This window comes from Musa acuminata, chromosome BXJ1-8, assembly GCF_036884655.1.
Source record: "Musa acuminata AAA Group cultivar baxijiao chromosome BXJ1-8, Cavendish_Baxijiao_AAA, whole genome shotgun sequence".
In the NCBI taxonomy this organism is placed as follows: Eukaryota; Viridiplantae; Streptophyta; class Magnoliopsida; order Zingiberales; family Musaceae; genus Musa; species Musa acuminata.
The window spans coordinates 17,897,610-17,910,000 of record NC_088334.1 but is presented as its reverse complement, the minus strand read 5'-3'; the positions used below and the strand labels follow the sequence as shown (position 1 = coordinate 17,910,000).

Sequence of the window (12,391 nt, the reverse complement as noted above, 5' to 3'; positions counted from 1 at the left end):
GCATGCATTTTTTGATGGGCTTGAAGCCTTCAAGGTTCTTCTGGTCATTGATCGAGAAGCTGCCAGTAACCATCCTCGAGTTGCTCTAGTGCGCCAACTAGTACATCGTCGTCGAAGCTCTGATGGCGGGAAAGCGCATGGATAGTAAGAGGCCAAGGGCGGAATAATCCCGGGGAACGACTTCAGCAGCCCCAGTACAACCCTACTAGATGTCCGACTAACAAGAGCTACTACTCCCGAGGCCCCCACCTTTCCCTCTAAGCATGTTCCACCGGGACCACGGCTACGACACGGAAGATTATCGTGACCTCCAGAATTAAATTGAGGACTTCATCCGAAAATGTCACCTCGAGCACTATCTCAAGGAACCCCGAGAAGCAACTCCACGTCCTAGGGGACCCATCGAAAGATGCCTCGCCATCCAAAATCTCCCACCTAAAAGACACTCGCGATAAAAGGTCCACAGGCTCGCCAGATCGAGAATCGTCATCCAAAATCTCCCGCCTAAAAGCCACTTGCGACAAAAGTCCACATGCTCGCCAAATCGGTTCCTGACTTGCGCCTCGCTGGCCCAGCTCTTGCCCGAGTCACTCCAGATCAGTTCTCGACCTACATCTCAGTGGCCCAGCTCTTACCCAAGTCACTCCAGATCAGTTCCCGACATGCGCCTCGCTGGCCTAGCTCTTGCCCGAGCCGCTCGAGATCACTCTCGATTGGCGACCCGCTGGCACCGAAACTGGAACCGCGCTTAATCACTCAGCCCCCAGGTTCGATTCCTGCTCGGGTCGCTCCAAATTGCTCCTGACTGGTGACCGGCCAGCACTGAAACTAGAATCGAGCTTACTCACTCGGTCCCCAAGTTCAATCCAGAGCCAAGCTTACTCACTCGGTCCCCAGGTTCAATTCGGAGCCGAGTTACTCACTCGGTCGCTAGGTTCAATTTGGAGCCGAGCTTACTCACTCGGTCCCCAAGTTCAATTCATAGCCGAGCTTCCTCACTCGGTCCCCAGGTTCAATTCGGAGTCGAGCTTACTCACTCGATCCCCATTTTCAATTCGGAGCCGAGCTTACTCACTTGATCCCCAAGTTCAATCCGGAGCCGAGCTTACTCACTCAGTCCCCAGGTTCAATCCGGAGTCGAGCTTACTCACTCAGTCTCCAGGTTCAATTCAGAGATGAGCTTACTTACTTGGTCCCCAAGTTCAATCCGGAGCCGAGCTTACTCACTCGGTCCCTAGGTTCAATTCGGAGCCGAGCTTACTCACTCGGTCCCTAGGTTTAATCCGGAGCCGAGCTTACTCACTCGGTCCCCAGGTTCAATTCAGAGCCGAGCTTACTCACTCGATCCCCAAGTTCAATCCAGAGCCGAGCTTACTCACTCGGTCCCCAGGTTCAATTCGGAGTTGAGCTTGCTCACTCGGTCCCCAGGTTCAATCCGGAATCGAGCTTACTCACTCGATCCCCAGGTTCAATTTGGAGCCGAGCTTACTTACTTAGTCCCCAGGTTCAATTTGAAGCCAAGCTTACCCACTCGGTCCCCAGGTTCAATCCGGAGCTGAGCTTACTCACTCGGCTCCCAGGTTCAATTCGGAGCCGAGCTTACTCACTTGGTCCCCAAGTTCAATTCGGAGCTGAGCTTACTCACTCAATCCCTTAGTTCAATTCGGAGCTGAGCTTACTCACTCGAACCCTAGGTTCAATTCGGAGCCGAGCTTACTCACTAGGTCCTTATGTTCAATCCGGAGCCGAGCTTACTCACTCGGTCCCCAGGTTCAATCCTAAGCCGAGCTTACTCACTCGGTCCCCAGGTTCGTTTCCTACCTGGGTCGCTCTAAATCGCTCTTGACTTGCGGCTGGTCGACACCGAAACCAGAACCGGATTCGGTCACTTGGCCCACAGGCCCGATCCATTGCCTAAGCTACACCTCGCGGCCAATCTTATGCCCGAGTCACATCTCGATCGATCTAGTACCCGAATCACCGGCCTAGCCAATATCCAAGTCGCTTCACGTCGACTCTGATTCGCTTCATGCCGACTCCGATTCACCACCCAACAAGTCTTTAAACCGAGCTGCCTCGATTCGCTCGCCGACTTGCAAACTCGGCAGCCGTAGCTCCGAGCCATGCAAAAGCCATCATCTGAATTGAGACATGTTGGGTTCGCTCCGCAAGTCTCACCTGGCCGATTTTGACACTTGGGTATTGCCTCGTCAGGCCCCCATCGTTCGATCAGCAGGATTAATCCTATCCAAATCACGTGGTGCCACCCCTCTAAAATCGCCCCTTGACGAGTCAATCCACCTTCCCCGCGTTGGTAGCCAACACAATTGCACCATTCGGACCCAGACCTACCTCCCGATCTATTAGAGACCCCACGACACGCCTTAGAGTGGGGGGGGCGGGCGCGTGGGGAGAAGTGATAAGACATATTTTAGGCCCTAAATGAGTCAACCCCGACATCACACGCCACGTCCCAACCGCTGTCAGAATCCGACATCACACGCCATCAAAACCCCATAATGCATGCCAAGTCAGGTTCCGTACCAAGGCACTATATGACGCGACTACCCCGAGAGCTCGGGGCAGTGCCGTCTGATGCCGCTCAGACATCCCCCCAAGATGCCAGCTTGTCAGAAAGGCTGTCCCATCCCATGAGGGTCAGCGGCCACACTAAACCGAGGGCAACCGATCCTCGCACAATGGTATAAAAACCCTTGGCCGGCATCCGACCAAGGGGGGAAGAAAAATCAAAATAAAAAATACTCCATTGACTTGCTCATCAAAGGGGCCAAAGTCGAGAAGCACCCGACAAAGGTCATTTTGCAAGAAGGCAGTCACCCCCGAACGGCGAGCGTCCCAACCCGGGAATTGCCATCCAATGCAAGGGGATGCGCTGCCATTCCTCCCGAAGTCGGAGAGACATGTCCCATCACAAACGGGGCCCAGGTCGGCAGACCGAGAAACGCTGATAAACATCCTCTCAGGAGGGCCCAATCGACCCCGCCAGCTCGACTCTTACCCGAGTTGCTCCGAAACAGCCACCCCCGAGCGGCGAGCATCTCGACCCAAGAGATACCTTCCGTCGCATAAGGGAGAGCAGTGAGCCAGCCCGGATCCCGACTAACGCCGACTAGCATTCCTTCTCGAGGGCGCGACCACCTTATCATCCTACTCACTCCACAAGAAGCTCCCGACATCAACCCACAGACCTAACCGTGCTGACTCATCAGCTACGGTACTTTTGTTCACTAACATATACATATATATGTAATATATATATAAATATATACATATATATGTATATATATACATATTATACATACATACATACATATATATATATATATATATATATATATATATATATATATATATATATATATATGTGTGTGTGTGTGTGTGTGTGTGCGCGCGCGCGCGCGCGTGCGTGTGTGTGCATGTGTGTGCGTGTGTGCGTGTGCGCGTGTGTGTGTGTGTGTGCACGTGTGTGTGTGTGTGCGTGTGTGTGTGTGCGTGTGTGTGTTAGGATCAAGAGTGACACTAAGAGAGGGGGGGTGTGAATTAGTGCAGTAGATAAAAGCATCAGTTTAAAAATCTTCGTATATTAAAAAATTAATTTTGGAAGATAGTTTGAAAGCATATTTGTTCGTAAGGGTGGTGAAACCCAAGTAAGGAGGAAGTGAAGAAATTGCAAAGTAAGTAAATGACAATAATAGAAATGCAAATCAGAATTTATAGTGGTTCGGTCTTTGTGACATACATCCACTTCCAATTCCTCCTATAGCGAGGTCATCAGCGTTCACTAATGGTCTTCCTTCAATAGGTAAATACTAACCACCTCTTTACAGTGCTTTTTCCTTTTCATGGGTTTAGGTGATAACCCTTATAAGCTTCACACACATCTCTTGAATGATCACAACACTTAGAAAGGGAGGAGGACTTTTAGCACTTTTACAACACTTTTGACACTCTAAGATTTCAAGATATTGTTTGCACTTTTGTGCCCTTTCATGTAGAAAATGGTGGGGTATTTATAGGCTCCAATGACTTCAGAATTGGAGTCAAAAAGTATTATATCTCCGGATTTCGGGGTACTGGCGATACCACCACCATTATTGGGTGGTATCACCGCTTGTAGACTGACACTGGGCGGTACCATCACTCAGTCTAGGTAGTACAATTGCCTAACAGAGCTCGGAGATCAAGCTTTAGTAGTACCATTGCCTGACAGGGGCGGTACCATCGCTTGGCAGTATTAACTGTCGACGGTACCATCGCTTGACAAGGGCGGTACTACCACTTGACAGGGGCGGTACCACTGCCTAAACCACCTGGGAGATTGAGTCACCAGGCGGTGCCACCGCCGACCATGACTTCAGGTGCTGAATGGGCTGTTCAACCAGCCCAGTTCAACCTTGTTAAGGGCCCAATTGGCCCCTAACTGAGTTAGTAGGATTACCTCCCAATCCTAACTCAACTTAAGGTCTAACTACGATAATTAAGACACTTAAACAAGCAATCTCTGTTCGGTATGTCGATTGTTCTTTCGACGATCTTTCGGTGAACTTCTCAGGGAACTTTTAGCAAACTCCCGGCACATCGTCCGAGTCTTTGACATATCATCCGATCTTTGACTCTGGCCTAACATATGCTTTATATCTTACTGTTATCGTAGTTAATCCTACACACTTATCTCGACATATAGATTAAATCAAACACTTTACCAATTAATTTCATTATCAAAATTCGAGATTCAACAATCTCCCCCTTTTTGATAATGACAATTAATTGATGACGGAGTTAACCTTAACTCCCCCTATCTATATGCCATACTTGAGAAAAGATACTCTTGAATTAAGATATTTGAATTCAAGCATCAAACTGAAAAGTTATATTTACTTAAACTTATCAAACATGCACATCATGATACTTATCATGATTTACCAATTCAAAATATGATACCACATATTTATCAATAAAAAATAATATCAAGGCTTGACATCCATTTTCAAGTCTAATGATGATAGACAATTATCATTTTCAAGTATGATTTGAATTTCAAAATATGAAATTTAGCAAGATAACAATTCTTCATAAAAGAAAACAAATCATCATTCCAATGTATGAAATCGATTGTAAATAGCAAGTTAAGCTCATGATATCTTATCATAATGATAGACAATTATCATTCATGAAACATTTCAAATATCTACAATGCATATGAAATACATTTTGATATGTTTCAAGTATTTACGATGTATTATGATATATTTGACAATTCCAATTATATTTCAAGCATTCGTAAAACATTCAAGCATTTATGACAAGATACATTTTATCTCAAACATGCCAATTTATCATCAATTTGTCATATATTTCCAACTTTGTCATCAACAAAAAGGAGAATCATTCAATAATGCAAGTGTGGTAAACAAAATTATGCAAGTTTCACACTAATTTATCCAGTCATAAAGGAAGGTATGCAAAACTTTTCATGATAACCTTTTTGGATAAGCTAATATTTTTACTCAAGGGCTTTTTGGTTCTTCTTTAAATGTGTAAGTTTCATTCTTCCTCTATCATAAAAATAAGAAGAAGAGGAAGAAAGGTAAGGAAAGAATCCATTAAGAACCAAATTTATGAAATGATTTGAACCAAGTCAAAAATAATAAATGAGTTTCATTAAATCATGCTTCAATTTTAACAAAGAGAAGGGATTCATGAAAAGGATCAAGATATCCATATGAAATCAAATCGACATTCTTGCAAGTAATCATCACACACTAAAAATTCATAAAATTCATCTTTCATAAGAAGAGTAAATCAAATCAAATATGTTTCTTATTAAATCCATTTCTTATTAAAAATTCATGAATGGAGCATTACGAATAAAACTTTGTAAATCAAATCCGTTTCTTATTAAAAATTCACAAGAGTTAAATCCATAAGAGATGCATTTGTCAATGAATTCTATGAGTGATTAAGTATATCAAAAATCATTAAGTGATGGAGCAAGGGTATAAAGCAAATTTGATATTAAGTTAAGAGGAAGATAAAAACAAGATAAATTCATGAAAGCTCCATTCATGAGATGAATTAAGAGGAAGTTAGTTCAAAAAAGAAATACAACAAACTCATGCATTCGGATAATTTAACATCCCTAACTCTCTTCTAATAAAATCAAATTGTTCGCTAATTGATGTTTCATATCAATAAACTCTAAAGATATGTCATTGTTATTAATATGATCTCTTATGAAATAATGCCTAATATTAATATGTTTAGTTCTAGAGTGTTGAATAGGATTTTTTGTTAAATATATTGCACTTGTATTATCACATTTTATGGAAATGTTCTTAAGGTGAATCTTATAATCTTCTAATGTATTTTTCATCCATACAAATTGTGCACAACATACACTAGCCGCTATGTATTCAGCTTCTATTATAGATAGTGCAATCGAGTTTTATTTCATAGAAGACCAAGAAACAAGTGCATGACTTAAGAATTAACAAGTTCCGGATGTGCTTTTTCTATCTATTCTATATCCAGCAAAATCTGCATCAACATAAGCAATTAGTTCAAAGTTTTCAGATTTTGAATACCATAATCCTAGATTAGTGATTCCTTTAAGATATCTAAGAATTCTTTTGACTGTTTTAAGATGAAATATCTTATGATTAGATTAAAACCTAGCACAAAGTCCTACACTAAACATAATATCCGGTTTAGTAGTCGTGAGGTATAGTAAACTTCTTATTATACCCCTATAAGCTTTTTTATCAAATTCTCCACTATCGTCAATGTCTAACTTAGTGGAGGTACTCATAGGAGTATTGATAGCCTTTGAATTATCCATATTAAATCATTTTAGTAAGTCTAATGCATGTTTTGTTTGACTAAGAAAAATACTATCAATAAGTTGTTTGATTTGTAAGCCTAAAAAGAAAGTTAGTTCACGCATTAAACTCATTTTAAACTCTTGACTCATATCTTAGAAAATGATTCGCATGAGGATTCATTTGTAGAACCAAAAATAATATCATCAATATAAATTTAAATAATAAAAAATTATTTTTAAAATTTATAATAAACAATGTAGTATCAACATTGCCTTTAGAAAAATTATTTTGGATAAGAAAGGAACTAAGTCTCTCATACCAAGCCCATGGGGCTTATTTTAATCCATAGAAAGCTTTAGTCAACTTAAACACATGATTCAAAAAATTATTATTCTCAAATCTGAAAGGTTGTTCAACATAAACTTCTTTGAAAATAAAGCCATTAACAAAAGTAATTTTGACATCCATTTGAAATAACTTAAAATTATTACTACTAGCATAGGCAAGGAGCATCCTTATGACATCTAATCGTACCACAGGAGCGAAGGTTTCGTCATAATTGATGCATTCTTCTTGGTTGAAATCCTTGGCCACTAATCTAGTCTTATTTCTAACCATAATACCAAATTCATCTTGCTTGTTTCTAAAAATCTATTTAGTACTGATTACTAAATGGTCATTTGGCCTAGAAATAAACTTCTATGCCTCGTTTTTCTCAAATTGGTTCAACTCTTCTTACATTGTGATAACCCATGAATCATCTTTTAAGGCCTCGTCAACACATTTAGGTTCAATTTGAGAAAGAAAAAACGGTGTTGGCATAAAAATTTTTAAGAGAATAACGAGTTTAAACCCCTTTTGAAACGTCTCCTATGATTAGCTCCTTAGGATGAGCATCTACATACTTACATTCCTTGGGTAAAGATATTTCGGAAGAAGATGTATCCATGTTACTAGTTGTAGGAGAGGGTTCATTTAAATTCAAAGCATCAAAATTGAGATCATCATCAAATTCATTTTTCTTAAATTCGAAAACTTCATTAAAGACAACATGAATAGAATCTTCTATAACCAAAGTTCTTTTATTAAAGATACAAAAGGCTTTAGAAATGGAAGAGTAGCTAAGAAAAATCCCTTCATCGGATTTTGCATCAAACTTTCCTAAGGCATCTTTTTCATTCAAGATAAAACATTTACAACCAAAAACTTTAAAATATGAAACGTTGGGTTTTTTGCTATTCCATAATTTATAAGAAGTTTTGGAAAGTAATGGTCTTACTAGAACCCTATTCATGACATAGCATGTCGTATTAATAGCTTCAGCCCAAAAATATTTAGGTAGGCTATGTTCGTTCAACATGGTTCTTTTCATTTCTTGTAAATTTCTATTTTTTCTTTCTACTACTCTATTTTGTTGAGGATTTCTCGAAGCAAAAAAATTATGGTTATATCCAATATATTCATAAAATTTTTAAAAATCACAGTTTTAAAATTCCCCACCATGATTACTCTGAATTAATGAAATCATAAAGCCTTTTTCATTTTGAATAAGTTTACAAAACTTAGAAAAATACCTAAAGCAATCACTTTTGTGTGCCAAGAAGTATGTCCAAGTGTATCTACTATAATCATCCATAATTACAAAGGTGTATTTGCTACCTCCTAGGCTTGATATATCAATTGGTCTAAACAAATCCATATTGATCAATTACAATGGTCTAAAGGTATTTATTTGATTCTTTGGTTTGAAGCTACCTTTTATCTATTTTCCTAGTTGACATGCATTACACACATTGTCTTTAACGAATTTAATGTTAGGAATACCTCTTACAAGTTCTTTAGATGAGATTTGAGAGATTAGTTTCATGCTAGCCTGACCTAATCTCCTATGCCAAAGCCAAGCATCATCATTTAAAACCGAAAAATACATTTAATTATAAAGATCATCAATGTCGATAGTGTATACATTATTTTATTATAGGGCAATTATAAATGTGTTTTTGTGTGGTTTTTCAATAATACAAGCATTAGATTCAAATCTAATGATATAAATGTGGTTTTTATTTTAGGATTCTGTCGTCGGTAACCTTTACATCGAACTTGCTGCAACCTTCAATATGCAGTGTCATCCGAGCAGCAACCTTACTATTCAGGAAGTTATTAGTGCTACCCGTGTCAATGAGAACAGTGATCGGCTGTTGTTTGAGAAGGCCTCCAACTTTCATCGTTTGCGGATTTGAGTAGCCGGCTAGTGCGTGTACCATAATGTCAGTCGGCTGTGGCTCTTCTTCAATATCTTCTTCTTCATGTTCAAGGCTCTCTTCTAGATGTTCAATGACCTCTTCTTCTACTGGTTCAATCATAAGAAGTCTACCTTTTTTACAACGATGCTCGCAGCTCCACGGCTCGTCGTAATGCCAACATAACCCCTTCGCAGATCGCTCCTGAAGTTCTTCTCTTGTTAACCTTTTCGGTGCAGGGACTCGGTTGATAGTAAGGGGGGCTGAGGGCTTTAGTATTATAGGTCGTGGAGTGATCTTAGTCCTCTGGACTTCATGGTTCAATCGCTCCTCTTGAAGTCATGCGAAAGAGATGGCTGCCATAAGCGTGTATGGTTGTCGCGCCTTAACTTCTCCTCGGATCTCCAGCTTTAAGCCCTCAATAAAGGTCCCCAATCGTTATTTTTCAGACTAATCACGAGTTTGATTAGATAACCTTTCAAACTTGGTTTGGTACTCTTGAATGGTGGAGGTTTGTCGGATCTTTGCTAGTTGTCCGTCAATGTTCTCGTAATAAGTTGGTCCGAAGCGGATCAGTAGTCCTTCTTTGAATTGTCGCCATGAAAGGACTCCATAAGTGTGTTCAAATCAGTCAAACCATTGTATGGCATCCCCTTCAAGATGTATAGCTGCAATTTCCACCATGGATGCATCCGCAGTTTTATGGTACCCAAAATATCGCTCCGCGCGCGAGATCCAACCAATTGGGTCTCCTTCTTCCCATCTAGGGAAGCCCACTCTCATGCGCGAATAGTTGGGGTCGGTCATAGAGCCTCCCCTCTCTTGGAAGTTATCTCTTTGGGCATGATATGATTGGTTAGAGCTCTCTCCTTGATGTGATTTCTTCGGGCTTGGTGGTCGGCCCAAACTGAATTCGGTAAGGAGAGTCTGAATCTTATCCTCTATTCGTGCCTCAAAGGCTTCAAATTTAGCATTGATTGCCTCCTCATATGCCATAGTATATGACTCCAAATCTGTGATGTTAAGATCTCTCTTTTGTTGACGGGTTAAAGGCATGTATAAGTTTGATAGAAATCAGTGAAAGTTTGCTACAAAATTGTGTTGTCTTATAAGAGCAGAATTATCGTCGAAGAAACAGCGGTTTCTCGACGAAATCTCCACCAAAAATTTGAGAGATTTGAGGAGGGAATTGACAGTAATATCTTAGTTTATAAGACAGAGCAAATATAGTATCAAGATCAAACAAACAGTGCTATACGGCTGAAATTCTGCAATGTATCTTTCGTTGTAGAGATGAAAACTTTGTGACAAAAAGTTTATGCAGCAATATAGGAACAATTTTTTTTTTTTTTGGATTTTCGGATAGGGATAACTAAATTGCAACAACAGTAAGGTAGGAAACCAGAACCTATTACAATTCACGGGATGATCCGCGGTAGTGGAGATGATGGCGGAATTTGGCGACGATCTTTTAAGCAATTGTGGGAATTGCTTTGGACAGTTGTGGAGGGTTGATGGATGGCAGTGGAAGGGCAGCGAGATACTAAGAACGCTGCTCTGATACCAGGTGTTAGAACCCTTACAAATTCTAAACTTGGGATTGATCTCTTTAGGGGATCGACCTCCTTGGAACTCTATAGGGGTTCCTCCCTCCAAGTTGCTGCTCAAAGGCTGCAGAAAAGATTCATCTATTGCTTAAGAAAAAAGAAGGAATACATGGCTATTTATAGGGCTTCTAAACCCTAACTCCTAATAGGACTCCTACTTAAAACTCTTACTTCTAACAACTCCTAATAGGACTCCTACTCAAGACTCCTATTCCCTTACAACTCCTAATTCTTCTCTAAGAAAAAGCCTCCTACATGAATGTCCCTCTCAATTAGGACTCTCTTGGCTAGAGTCCTAACAGTTTTACATGAATGTCCCTCTAAATTAGGACTCTCCTAGCTAGAGTCCTAATAGTTCCCTTCTAATGAATTCAAATTGGTCTTCATTTAAGGCTTTTGTAAAAATGTCTGCTAATTGATGCTTTGTGTCAATAAATTCTAGAACAACATTATTGTTAAGGACATGATCGCATATGAAATGATGCCTAATATTGATATGCTTAGTTCTAGAGTGCTGAATTGGATTTTTGGTAAGACATATAGCACTTGTATTATCACATTTTATAGGAATGTTTTTCAAGTGAATTTCATTGTCTTCTAATGTATTTTTCATCCAAACAACTTGTGCACAGCATGCACTTGCAGTAATGTATTCGGCTTCTGCCATAGATAGTGCAACTGAATTTTGTTTCTTGGAAGTCCAAGAAACAAGTGCATGTCCTAAAAATTGGCATGTTCCGGATGTACTTTTTCTATGTATCCTACATCTGCCAAACTCTGCATCTGCATAAGCTATTAAATCGAATTTATCAGATTTTGGATACCACAATCCTAAATTTGGAGTTCCTTTAAGATATCTAAATATTCTTTTAACACTCTTAAGATAAGATAATTTAGGATTAGATTGAAATCTAGCGTAAAGTCCTATACTAAACATGATATCCGGTCTAGTTGTAGTGATATAGAGTAGACTACCTATCATTCCCCTATATGTTTTATGATCAAAATTTTTACTATTTTCATCCATATCTAACTTAGTCGAAGTACTCATAGGGGTGTTTATCGCTTTTGAATTATTCATGTTAAATCATTTTAATAATTCTAATGTATATTTAGATTGGTTAAGAAATATACCATCACTAAGTTGTTTAATTTGTAATCCTAAAAAGAAGGTTAATTCACTCATTAAACTCATTTAAAATTTATGACTCATACATTTGGTAAATGGTTCACATAGTGATTCATCCGAAGAACCAAAAATAATATCGTCAACATAAATTTGTATAATAAGAAAATTATTTTCAAAGTGTTTGATAAACAATGTAGTATCAACCTTGCATTTGGTAAAATTATTTAAAATAAGAAAGGAACTAAGCCTTTCATACCAAGCTCTAGGAGCTTGTTTCAAGCCATAGAGAACCTTAGTCAATTTGAATACATGATTAGGAAGAAGAGAGTTTTCAAATCCGGGAGGTTGTTCGACATATACTTCTTCGGAAATAAAACCATTCAAGAAGGACTTTTGACATCCATTTGAAATAGTTTAAAATTATTACTACTAGAATAGGCAAGGAGCATCCTAATGGCTTCTAATCTTGCCACATGAGCGAAGGTTTCTTTATAGTTGATACATTCTTCTTGGTTGAAACCTTTGGCCACTAATCTAGCCTTATTTCTAACCACGATACCACATTTGTCTTGC

The 12,391-nt window shown here is 39.5% G+C and overlaps 1 protein-coding gene across 1 annotated transcript in view; it reads left to right on the top strand.

Moving 5' to 3' along the window:
- LOC135680306 (uncharacterized) overlaps positions 1-145 on the top strand; it is a 432-nt gene extending 287 nt beyond the window's left edge. Inside the window, exon 1 of the mRNA XM_065194188.1 lies at positions 1-145. This exon is cut by the window's left edge and continues 287 nt beyond it. Within this exon, the coding sequence (XP_065050260.1) occupies positions 1-145 (145 nt within the window).
- Positions 146-12,391: the final 12,246 nt, after the last annotated feature.